General features: G+C 44.6%; 1 protein-coding gene across 4 annotated transcripts in view; it reads left to right on the top strand.

Moving 5' to 3' along the window:
* LOC147691937 (uncharacterized) overlaps positions 1 to 12208 on the top strand; it is a 79489-nt gene extending 67281 nt beyond the window's left edge. For all 4 annotated transcript variants that reach the window (XM_086938217.1, XM_086938215.1, XM_086938216.1 and 1 more), the window contains 2 exons: positions 10884 to 11282; positions 11384 to 12208. In XM_086938217.1, coding sequence (XP_086794343.1) covers positions 10884 to 11282; positions 11384 to 11964 — 980 coding nt within the window. In that variant the 3' untranslated portion in view covers positions 11965 to 12208. The remainder of the gene's footprint in view (positions 1 to 10883; positions 11283 to 11383) is intronic.
* Positions 12209 to 12670: the final 462 nt, after the last annotated feature.

Raw genomic sequence — 12670 nt, 5'->3', positions numbered from 1 at the left:
AGATAATGTTCCGCCGGTACCGCGACAGACCTCCTCTGTTCCGATAGCTCCGCCACTTCCCGTACTCAAAACAGACCTACCGAAACCAGTCCTACCTGATCTTACTAAACGACAAATTCAGACTCAGATCCAGACTCCGCGGAGAGATAATGCTCAAGCATCCGCCTCAGGAGGTGCGACAGCGGGTCTACAGACCCCGCCACCGACACACAGATTAAATTTAAGGGACACGCAGAATCCTTTCCAGTCCCCCCACTTATCCCGGCTTGAAGCATTTAAAGAGAAGATGTCAGTTTGCAGATATGATCCAGTACCCGGAAAAGACGATTTAATGATATTAGCATCACTACGATTAAGATCTGCCACCGATAGCTTGTTATGCTATGTAGGAATGCAGGAACTTCTCGACAGAATATATAAGTTTATACAGACCGGGAAAGACCCCGACAGTGTCAAAGCTGCCATGCATAAACAGAAAGTTGACATTCAAGCACAGATATTACGATTTTTTATAAATTGTTTAATAAGAGAACGAGACAGGCCCGGGACAGATCAAAGTGAATTAGACGCATTAAACAAGTGGGGTCAAAATATAGCCGAAGGAAAGCATGATAAAGGGGCTTGCATAGCCAGTATGTCCCAGAAAATTAGAAAGGCAGTATTGACTGTACACCAGGAAGAGAATGATAAAGCTTCCTCCGAGGAGGAAGATGAACATGACGCACCAGGAAGGTCTACAGATACTATAGCATATGTAGGTAGGGGAGCCTACCTTAGGAAAGGTGTCCGTCCAGAAAGCAAGAGAGTTCTTTTCTCTGCTTTAACAAATCCGAATTCTTCTGAACATCAGTTCCAGGAAACTGATAAAAGGCTTCGAGACCGAGTGGGGTACCATGTACTCAATTCTATGGATGAACAGGAACTAGCCCGGTCAGCCGTGTTATGGGCCGAAAACCCAGACATGTATAATGATGACACGTTAGTGCAGACATTCCTGAACCTTTCCCCGGAAGAGCAGAAAATAGCAGGTGTATACATGATTCAGCACCTCCTCATCAAGTTCAGAAACCATCATTCTGATCCAGGTCCCTTGCATGAAACATTAGAAGCACTACTCATGGATAGATGGAGAGGTTTTAGTACCAAATTAATACAAATAATTCTAGAACAGCGACGTAAGTATAACACCTTCATAAGTCCTGAATATGTTCCCGCCCCGCCTCCAGAAAGGAAAATGTACCACATGCAATGCGGTGGTGGCATTGAAAGTCAGAACCCCTTACGAGAAGTACATCCAGTTATGGGTGAGGACCAACGCTTGAAGCGTGTGTATGTTCACACACCACTGACTAAGTTAGAACTGTTAGAAATGAAGAAATTAGTTCCGTGCCATGATAAAGACCCTGCAGGTTTTCATAGAGAGCTTAAAGACATGTTACTGATGGGAGATTACACGTATGATGATATTATGAAAATGTTAAAAGTACTATTGCCCACGGGCATTTACGAAAAATTAAAGGAGAAGGATTGGGAGGTAGGAGAGTCAAAGATAGCATGGGCAGAAATAGAAGACGAAGAAAGCAAACGAGTCCCAGGGGTAGGCCTTGGGGACAAGACTAAAGCATTACCAGGTTTAATAGTACAGGTTTTGCCAAGATTATTGACAACAAGAAAGGAAGATTGGGACGCAATCTCGTCCTGTAAACAGAAACAAGATGAAGATACTAGTGACTTTTATTCAAGATTCGAGAAATGTTTCATCATAAATAGTGGTCTAAAAACTAGTAGTGAGTCATATCCGCACCTTTTTGTAACAAAATTAGTAGAGAATGCCCTACCATTAGTCAAAAATAGAGTGTACAAAGTTGAAAGTACTTGGCAGGCAAATACGCCATCTCAGATGTTACAAATGTTACAATATCACCAGAACAGAATTAGGGAAGAACAAGATCAGGAACAGAAACGTATGAAAGACACGAAAATGAAAATGTTAGTAGCTCAGACGATTCCAGCCGACGGTCATAGAAAAGGTGGGGCCCAGACCAATCATTCTGCCGCTCCCGTTAAAGGGACATGTAATTATTGCAAGCAGCCAGGTCACTACGTACATGAATGTCCAGTCCTGAAACATAACATCGAGACAGGTAAAACTAAAGAAAGACCGCGTCCGCCTAGACATGAACAGGGTCATCAACAGACCTCACAGAACGAACAGCCAATGCAGAATACACAGCCTATGCATGATCAGTCCCATACAGTACAGACAGTAGCCGTACCGCAGCCACAGCATGCTCAGACACAGCCCGCTGCCGCAACTCGGCAAGTATCACAACAGATGTACCAGTATGCCCAGTCAGCATATCCAGATTATCAGCGTTATACATGAAACAGCCTAGGGAGGGAAAGTGATTTGCCTCTTATTGAAATTCCTGTAGATCAAGAAGGTCCTTATGTACACAGTCACGTATTAGGAAAAGACAGAAAGTTTTTAATTGACACAGGGGCAAGTCGCACTACCATAAGTCACAATGAAGTCCCAGGGGCACCCCTCTCAGGCTCACAGAATGTTTCCCTTGGTTTTTCAGGACAGCCTATTGTAAATGAAGTATCGGAACCAGTACCACTAGCTGTGGGTCCATTATCTCGAGTTACAGATTTGTTGCTTACGAAATCATGTCCAGAAAATCTGTTAGGAATTAAAACACTGAAGGCTCTAGGAGCTATTATATGCTGTTCCCCAGAGGGAGTCAGACTCTTTCTACGGGATTTCAAGGGTCATTATGTTCTACGTGACTTTGATGTCAGATTGAAAAATGTACCAGATCACTTATGGGCAAAGGGCCCAGCTGATGTAGGTTGTATGCATATCACACCATACCGTGTCACACTCAAGACAGGAGTTGTTTTACCAAGAATCAGACAATACAAGTTACCGCCCGATGCTGTAGTGGCTTTACTGAAAATAATTGAAGAGCTTATTGCCCAGGGAGTGGTCGTAGAGACCGACTCCAATATCTGTAATTCACCCATCATTCCAATTCTTAAACGTACAGACCGCAATGCACCGCCAGTATACCGGCTGGTGATTGACCTTCGAGAACTGAACAAATGTATTGTACCACAGTATCCTGTGGTCCCCGATATCTCCTCCCTATTGACTGCTATTGATTCAGAAGCAACGTTCTTTACTGTAATCGATCTCAAGAACGCTTTCTTCAGTGTACCTATTGACCCGGAGAGCCAATATCTCTTCGGATTCAGTTTAAATGGACGAAGTTTCAAATTTTCCCGCGCACCTCAAGGATTTACAGAAAGCCCCAGCATCTATAGTCAAGCACTGAAAAGACAACTAGATTGTATTCAAATGCCAGTTAATACCGCTTTACTGCAATACGTCGATGATCTACTGATCACCGCACGAAGTGAGCCCGAATGTGAAGAAGCATCTCTGACAGTTTTGCATTTCCTGGCCGACAAGGGACACAAGGTGTCTCCTTCGAAGCTACAATTCTGTGTTCAGCAAGTTGTGTACTTGGGTCACTTGCTGTCCAAAGTGGGGAGACAGCTCACTCCCGATCGCATTCAGTTAATTGTAAACATGCCACGACCCCAGACACAAAAGGAAGTGCGGGCCTTCATAGGCCTCACCTCGTACTGCAGACAATGGATTCCTCAATATGCATTTCTAGCTAAACCACTCATCCAGTTAACGACACAGGAGGCAGCGACTTCGACTGTCCTCCCTTGGACTCAGGAACATACACAAGCCTTTGAGGAATTAAAGAAAGCTTTATGCCAAGCGCCAGTTTTAGCAACACCATGTTACAGCAAACCGTTTACACTTTTTGTTACAGAACGTGACGGTACAGCGTTGTCTGTCCTCACTCAAGATCAAGCAGGTTCACATAAGCCTTGCGCTTATTTTTCAAGTACATTGGATTCAGTAGCACAGGCACTCCCTGCATGTTTAAAGTCAGTAGCAGCAACAGCGTTAGCAATCAGACAAAGCGACTCAATTGTTTTAGGTCATCAGTTAACAGTACAAGTTCCACATTCTGTAGAGGTTCTGTTAAACAGAACCCAGACTCAACACTTGACTATAGCACGACTGACAGGTTACGAATTGACATTATTCCAGCCACACATAGAAATCAGACGCTGCAGTATCTTGAACCCAGCAACACTGTTACCTACAGTTATGATAGATCCAGCTCCACATGATTGCATAGAGATCATTAATGCAGTAACAAAGCCCAGACGAGATTTAACAGATGTTCCATTGACAAATCCAGACCTGACACTTTATGTGGATGGTTCATGCATGAGAACAAGTACAGGAGAGTTAGTGGCCGCGTATGCCGTGACCACTGAAACTGAAATCAAAGAAACACACCGTATTGATACACTGTCTGCTCAAGCGGCAGAGCTCATCGCTCTGACCCGAGCCTGTATTCTAGCCAAGAACAGAAATGTCAACATATACACTGATTCCCGTTATGCGTTCGGAGTCGTACACGACTTCGGCATGCTCTGGCAAGAAAGAGGTTTTCTGACCTCTCATGGTACAAAGATACAGCATGGTCCTCTCATTCAAGCACTGTTAGAAGCAATACATCTGCCTTCAGCCATATCAGTCATGAAGTGTAAAGCACACACTAAAGCCACAGATTCTGTTTCCCAGGGTAACGACCTGGCAGATCAGACAGCAAAACATACAGCACTGACTCACACTCAGACAACTGACACAACAAAGACAACAGATCCGACAAACTGTATGACAGTCAGAGATCCCACACTAGATGTTATTGACATTCAGACACATGCCACTCCAGAAGAAATAAAGAAATGGATCGAACTAGGAGGGATCCAGACAGATCAAGGTTGGATGACGAAGGGAAAATCTACATGGTTTCTCCCTGACTCTATGGTTCAAGTCATGATAAATACAGCACATAGTCCTGCACATCTAGGAGAGAAAGCAATGCTAGACAGTTTGCAAAATCTCTGGAACAATAAACACTTACGAGCAGCAGCAAAACAGAAAGTGCGTACTTGCATGATCTGTTGTCAGTTCAATCCAGGTAAAAGCGTCCCTGTAGAGCAAGGTGGATTTCATCCTCCCGATCACCCTTTTGAAGTCCTCCAGATGGATTATATCCAGATGGACCGTTGTCGAGGATTTAAATATGTTCTCGTAGTTGTCTGTGCTCTGTCCCGCTGGACCGAAGCATACCCAGTCCCAGATTACACTGCTCCGACCACTGCCAAACAGTTGGTTCGTGAATTTTTCCCACGATACGGCATGCCTCGTGTCGTGTACTCAGATAACGGTCAGCCATTCTCATCCGAATTAATGAAACAAGTTTCCTTGTTACTGGGATACCAGTGGAAGTTCCATTGTGTCCGACATCCAGAAGCAGCAGGCCTTGTAGAAAGGCATAATCAGACATTAAAGATCCGCCTTGCCAAAATATGTCAGGAAAAAGGGGTCGACTGGATAGTCGCCCTGCCAGTGGCACTATTCTATATGAGAATGGTCGCCCATTCGAGATCAGGGCTATCCCCGTACGAGGTGGTCTTTGGCAGACCACCGAATATGTGGGGGACGCCCATTCCTAAAAAGATTACTGATGTTGATTCTAATATGTTGACAGATTACCTTGCCTCCTTGATGTCTGCACTCCAATCATGTCGTTCACAGGTTGCCGCAGCCTTCCCTGACAACACTGATGTGAAGCCGCATGACGTCCGCCCCGGGGATATTGTCCTCGTCCGCAACTTCGACAGAAAAAGTCCGTTGGAGCCCCGCTGGAAGTCTCCGAAGACCGTTCTTCTTACTACAAGGACCGCAGTCAAATTGGAAGGCAGAAAGGGGTGGGTCCACCTAAGCCATATCAAAACATTCCCAGGACTGAAACCGGAACAAGACACACCCACCCCCACCAAAGACTGTGTTACCAAAGACTTTACCGAATCCAAACGAGAAAAGACTCCTCAAGAACAATACCGCATGAAATTACGAACTAGCAAGTCAGACAGTTTAATTGTTTAAGTCCTCCCCTAGGTGAATCGGTTAAATAGTTTCTGACATGTATCCCCTAGATCAAGATAGAGAGAGAGAAGCAAAGAAAAGTACATATTGCAAATCACTCCGTAGTCACTGCATAGTGACACTAATAATAATGTTTATTCTCAGTGTTCTAATTATTATTGCTAGCATCTTATTACCTATCTACTATCCTATTTTCAAGCGTGAACAATCTGCTTACAATGTCTCTGCTGAACACACTTTTAGTGAGTTACCTCCTCATGAGCTTTCCTACAGACTCGCGCTGCGCAACAATACATTCATTAGTATGTTACATCATTCTCATCAAACTAACAATGCTACAAATTGCTGGATATGTGGCCGACTCCCTCCCTACCAGAATTACAAGGGAGCTCTGCCTCTCTTTCCGTACCCGTTCTCTCACAATGGCTCCTGCGGAGCATGGTTCAAAATAATTAATTCTTTAGATCCCGACATTGCTGTTTTCGATGGGGGTTGGGTTTGGGGAAACCTGAACTTGGTCCTACTAGACGTCTGTTACCCGGATAAGGAGGGACTCCCCACTAGAATAGGAACTGATCTAGAAAATGAAGTGTATGGATTAGGTAATTATACAATTAGCCTTATGATTCTTACTGTCGAATCCGAAGCCACACCAGTTCTACCTATTATGTCAGTACTGCCAGTCACTGGTGAATTATGTATCAAGAAGAAAGGTTCAGTACACTTAGGTCATAGTAAATGCACTACTGTGGTCGAATTCAGTGATCATGGAAAATCATCTTTCAAAGCTATCAGTCATTCCTACTTTGTTTGTGATCATACCGCATACATTCGTCTACCTCCAGATTGGGATGGTACCTGCTACATTGCATTCCTTCTGCCACCTGTTTTTCTAGCTCCTCCTGATTATCACAGAAATAGCAATCTAGTAAAGAATAGACCCAGAAGAGATATCCCACTTGTCGACTACACAGAAACGGCATGGGAACAGTACACCGATTTTAATAAAGGATTCTTTTTCTTTTTAGGCCCTGTCCAGAATAGTAAATTAATACGCAGATTAACTAGAACACTTGAAGCCGTAGTAAATGAAACTACCTCCGCCTTAGGTAACTTAACAGAAGAGCAGTCCGCTATGCGGGTTGTTGTCCTTCAGAATCGTCTTGTAATTGACGTCATCTTGGCAGATAGAGGTGGAGCCTGTAAGGTCATCGGGTCAAGCTGCTGTGTTTTCATTCCACAAAATGCACCATCTGTATATCAAGCTATCACCCGTCTTCATAAAATTGCAAATCAGATACATCAGAATCCAGGCACCTGGACTTGGTCCGGTTGGTTCTGGACAACGTTAACAGCTTGGGGATGGAAGATCCTATCCTTCCTAGGCATTGGCCTAGTCCTAGTATTCAGTTGCTGCCTGTGCCTGCAGTGCGGGCCAGCGATTTGTGGACTGTGTGCCACCTCTTGTATTGAACATTCCAGTTTTCACTCAAAACGTAACCGAAAGAAAGAAGAACAAATGATGTTACAAGAACAGACTGATCGATTCATGAGGATCGATATTTCATGAAGGGTCCGTAGGGAACAAGGAGGGAATGAGGAAAATTAAATTTTGGCCATGTTGTGTTCCCTAACGCGTACCCCACCGACTCCATGTACCAGCTTAAAGTGCATGTAACTTCCCTCCTGTGCCAGCTATGAAGACGCAAATACATTTGCGTCCACCGTTAACTTGTCCTCTTTCAGATCCACCATGAATGGATTATATAGTCCGTTCCTAAGTATGCTATGCCACCGTCTTTTTGTAGTGCCCTTTTCGTATTTTTCCTGCTCTAGCAAGAGTAGGCCCTGAATTCCTGCCATCTGAACCTCTTTTGTGGCTCCTGACTCTGCCCAGGCTACCTCTGTACTCGTGAACTCTGTCCTACTTTCAGCGCGGCCCCTCGCGCTCAGCTCAGCCTGCTTTCTGCCAAGACTGACTATAACCTTCGAGTTATCTGCTCCGCTCCTCGAGAATGCATTCCTGCCTACTAGATCCTGTAAACATCCTCTCCAGCTGCAGAGCCAAAGGGCCGACCTGTCTTAACGCAAGTAAATCACAGCCTCTGTTGCCATGCTTCCATGGAAGGCCCCGAGCCCCACGCTGCACATGTAGACACTCAGGCGCTTATACACGCATCCACAGTTAGCATAGAATAGCTTCTGCCCTAGAGACCTTTCCGTCCAGATAGTCTAGTTCCTAAACACCAGATATCAGATATGATAGAAGTACAAGTTGATCTGACATGCCAGACTTCTGTCTCTTTCCGTCAGTGTAAATGTCAAGTCCCCTGCACCCCGTCAATCACACGTCATGCAGCTGCGCGCGCATCCAAGCTTCCGATTTCTGCTGACATTGCAACATTCTGTTAGCACCACCCCTTGGTGCCACCCACTTGCGTCACCTATCAGTGACGTTTCTAGCACACACCTCTGGTTCACGCCTAGTTTACGCCTCTTGATGATGTACTAGTACCACGTGTATACTGTTATCTTGTCTTCTCTCAGCTGTTACGCCTCTTACATTGATTCCTATGGTGTAATTCAAGTATATAAGCTATGTAATGTCAATAAAGTTCAGCGCTCTATCCCTTCTGACACCCCTGTGGTGGTCAGAACATGATATCCTGATTCCTTTATGAGGAATAAAACCCTTAGAAACTCTAACACCACGGACTCTGTTTTCTTTCATTCCGATTGAGTTATTATTGATTAAGTACTTACCTGCATAGAAATTAAGAGAGTAAATTAATTATTAACGTCCACTTTTTGGCGGGAGGAGAGTTGGGAAAATTTGCTAGATTACGAGGAGTGCCCACGCCTAGCCAGCACCACCCCTAAGGTAGGGCAGTTGATGTGGATCCCATTTTGAGAACCCTCCATCTTGTGTTGGAGAGAATTAGCCTATTAGAGTCGGAGTTATGCCCACTCCATACTGGATGTGGTCATGTAAAGGATGTAGTCATCGTAAGGTAGGTAGCCAATTTGCAACTACCAGGTACTCCCCTTAACACCCCTAAATTGAGTATTTAGGTGGCACCTCTCGACCCAGAACTTCAGATTTGACTGAATTAAAGAAGAGGACAAAGAAGAGCTGCTGAACCTGAGAACTAAGTGCCTGCTGGAAAGTGTTGGCGCAAACCCCTGCCTGCCACTTGAAGGCTCGACAATCAAGGTGAACTGTCTCGACCTGCTGCTGTTTGGCCTCTAAGAACCCCAGAGGACTGCCAGCCTTTGCAAACTGCCCAGGATCTCCCAAGCAGTGGAGGAGCTACTTCCCTGCAGACTGCAGGCACTGAAAGCCCAAAGTCCAGTCCACCGACTTGCTGCTTCCCGGCCCGACCAGCGTAGCAACTGACCAGGAAGAGGTACTCCGGTTCTGGAAGGTCAGATCTGTGTCCCCCTTGAGTGTGAAGGCACCAGGACCGACCGGAGCTGTGCAGTACCAATCCCTAAGGTACCGGACACTCTGAAACCAAGGACAACAAGGAGTCCAGTCGGGACTCCAACTGTACCAGAGCCCAGCAGCAGCCGAGAGTCATCACAACCCCTGAGACCCATTTCAAGAGTAGACCAGCAGTCCTGAATTTGCCCCTACCAGCTGGTGCCACTGACCGCGAGGAGCTCCTTTACGCACCAGGGCTGGCCAAACTACCTGCTCTGCACCCCGCCCGCCTAGCCTGGGTAAAGACAAACCGGCTGTGCTCCCTTGTCCCTATGTCTCTATGTCCCTTGCGACCATAGCCCCAATTTGGGAGCTCTCAGACTTGCTTGCAAGTCCCCTTGTGGAGCCTGTTTTTAGAGGGCCCGCCTTCTGTGACCAGCTACCAACTCCACCTGCGCTCTGCTTCTGGCAGACTTTGAGCCGCACCCGTCGACCTGTTGGTAGGACATTGAACCTTGGCTTCCTGCTACCCTAAACCCAGAATGTGAATGCCTATAACTGTCTGTTCAGTGCGCTTTACCAGCCTGCTTTTTCTTCCCATAGAACTGTATGGTGCATACTTGCGCACAACGTTGAACTGTTTGCTTAATTTTGAGAATTCATAGGAAATACAGTACTTACCTCTGAATATATACCCTGTTTCGAAAATATATATAAAACAAATTGTTATTTTTCTAATTGGGCCTTGTATTTATTCCTTGAATGTGTGTCTCATTAATGCCTCTGAGTTCAACAAATACTTAGCACTACCCTCTGATAAGCCTAAGTTCTCGCCCACAAATAGAGCGTTGGTATTATCAGCCGATTGGGGACTCACTGGTCTCCTCGCACAGTGTATTTCTTTTAAGTGCACTATATAGAGAGCCAGCTTCCTACATCAGTTAGTTCGAATGTTACCCACTGGAATCTTGTTGCAGCCAGTGGTGCTGAAAGTAGGTGTATGGGAAATTCCTCGGCACCCCCAGAAAACTTGCAAGAGTGTAGAAAAACAATGAACAATAAAAGGACCTTCAAATGTTTGAATTTGATGTAGCTTCAAAGACGCTCTGTCAAGTATCCCACAGCCTTCAGTGAGGTGGCATTATTGTTGAGAACCCCCACTCTAAAAACTGTGCCAGCACCACTGGTCCCAGAGTCCGATGATATGCCATTTAAATATATGAGAGGTAATTAAGATGAATGTTGATAAAGTGATTGTTGAATCCCTTTTACATAAGTGTATCTAGAGTATTGCTAATGATATCTGTATGACAATTGTGTTTATGCGTAAGCAACATATTTTGGAGTATTTGAATTTATAAATCCATAGTGTATTCCAAATGATGTATCTTGTTATCTCCCCTACAGGGGTCAACATGGCAGATCGGAAGAGGAAGGCTAAGTTCACTGGACGAGAGCTGGAAGTGCTGGTAGATGCAATCATACCAAATGAGTCCCAGCTCTTTGGTTTACAGTCACACCGAACACCAATATCTGTGAAAAATAAAATATGGAGCAGAATACTAGCACAAGTCAATTCGGTTGCAGCAGTGAGAAGGAATAAAGAAGACTGTAAGAAGAAATGGTATGATTTAAAAAGAAGAATAAAGGACAAAATTACACTGGCCACAGACCATAGCAGAGGCGCATGTGGTATTTCACCCCAAGGACTGGAATTCAGTTCTATCCAAGAAAAGGTCTTGGCCACAATGGAAGTGGGTACTAATGAAGGCACTGATGGAGTAGACACCACGGCTGACACCAGAGGTGAGTTATGTGCATGTGTCTTCCCATTCCGTAGTGTTGCCTATGATAGACATGCAATGGATACATGTTTTTTGACATACTTACACTTCTTCATTTTTCAGACGAACAACAATCGGATGCTGATTTTTTGGAAGAGGACGAGACTGAGGAACAAAGCGCGGTGCCAAACGTGGTAGAGACGGACACAAATGTCTTTGATGAAGTTCCTTTAGCGTGCCCAACTGCCCCAAGAAATGACCTTTACCGTCCCTTGGACACCGAGGCACAGCTGCTCACAATGACTCAAAGACAGTGTGATTTGATGGAGTCTTTAAACCACAGAATCAGTAGACATAGTGCCATGACACGGAGAAGCAACGCTGCATTATGTTTCGAAGTCCGGCGTCTTTCAAATGCTGTAGGGGCCATGGCAGCTGCAGTGGAAAAACACTCCGTGAAAACGGACACCCTGCATAATACTTTACTTGAGGCCTGCAGAAGTAATGCCCAAGCTATCGGTGGGATCATTGAAATAATAAAGTCCAAAAATCAGTGTGAACTAGAAGAGGTACCTTCTTCTAGCGGAGTTGCATTGAATGTGCCTCCATTCTCCATTTCTCAGCCACGCCAAGGCCGTAGCCAACAACCACAACTCAATGAGGCTTTCAGTGAAAACAGAAAAAAATATTCTAGCAATTCTTAAGTTGTTTTGGCAGAATTCTGTCATTTGGCAGGCCGTTTTAATTTGTATTTTTTTTAAATAATGTATTGCATGCACACATTTAAAAGCAGAAAGGTAACATATGCATATCTTTGAAACCTTGCTTTGCCAACAAAATGATATCTTATTGTTTTCTATCCTTCAAACAGTGATGTAGCAGTGGTAAGAAACATAAAGAACATTTGTATTCATAGCAACATGTAGATAAACAAATTGTTCCACAAAATCACAATGGATTTCTCTTCTTTTGTTACTGAGCAAAACATCTTTTTGAACTTCCTGTGTCCTCATTTTCACCCCCAATCCCTATATTTTGTACAATAACTCTAGGTATTGATATATTTCGTAGGATAGCCACATTACGGAACATGCAATGCATGACCAGGATGCGGCAAACTTTTCCTGGTTTGTACATCATAGCCACATTATGGAACATATAATACATGACCATAGCATGGCCAGCTTTTCCTGACTTGTACATCATGGATCCTAATATCTGGAGGCTTAAAATCTGCTGTTCTGCAGTCAGAATTCCTTCTTGATTTTCTTTTTGTCTCGACGTTCTCTTTGCTAAATCTTGTGGTTACCCAATCTAGGGATGCAGGTAGGAGTGAACAACCACAGTTTCAGTTGGCAAGCACCGTCAGCTGACATAACGTTGGTGACCTTAATAGCTTTATCTGTGCAC

This window comes from Lissotriton vulgaris, chromosome 9, assembly GCF_964263255.1.
Source record: "Lissotriton vulgaris chromosome 9, aLisVul1.2, whole genome shotgun sequence".
Taxonomy (NCBI): Eukaryota; Metazoa; Chordata; class Amphibia; order Caudata; family Salamandridae; genus Lissotriton; species Lissotriton vulgaris.
Note: the sequence above shows the minus strand (reverse complement) of the source record. Positions and strands in the feature narration are given on the sequence as shown.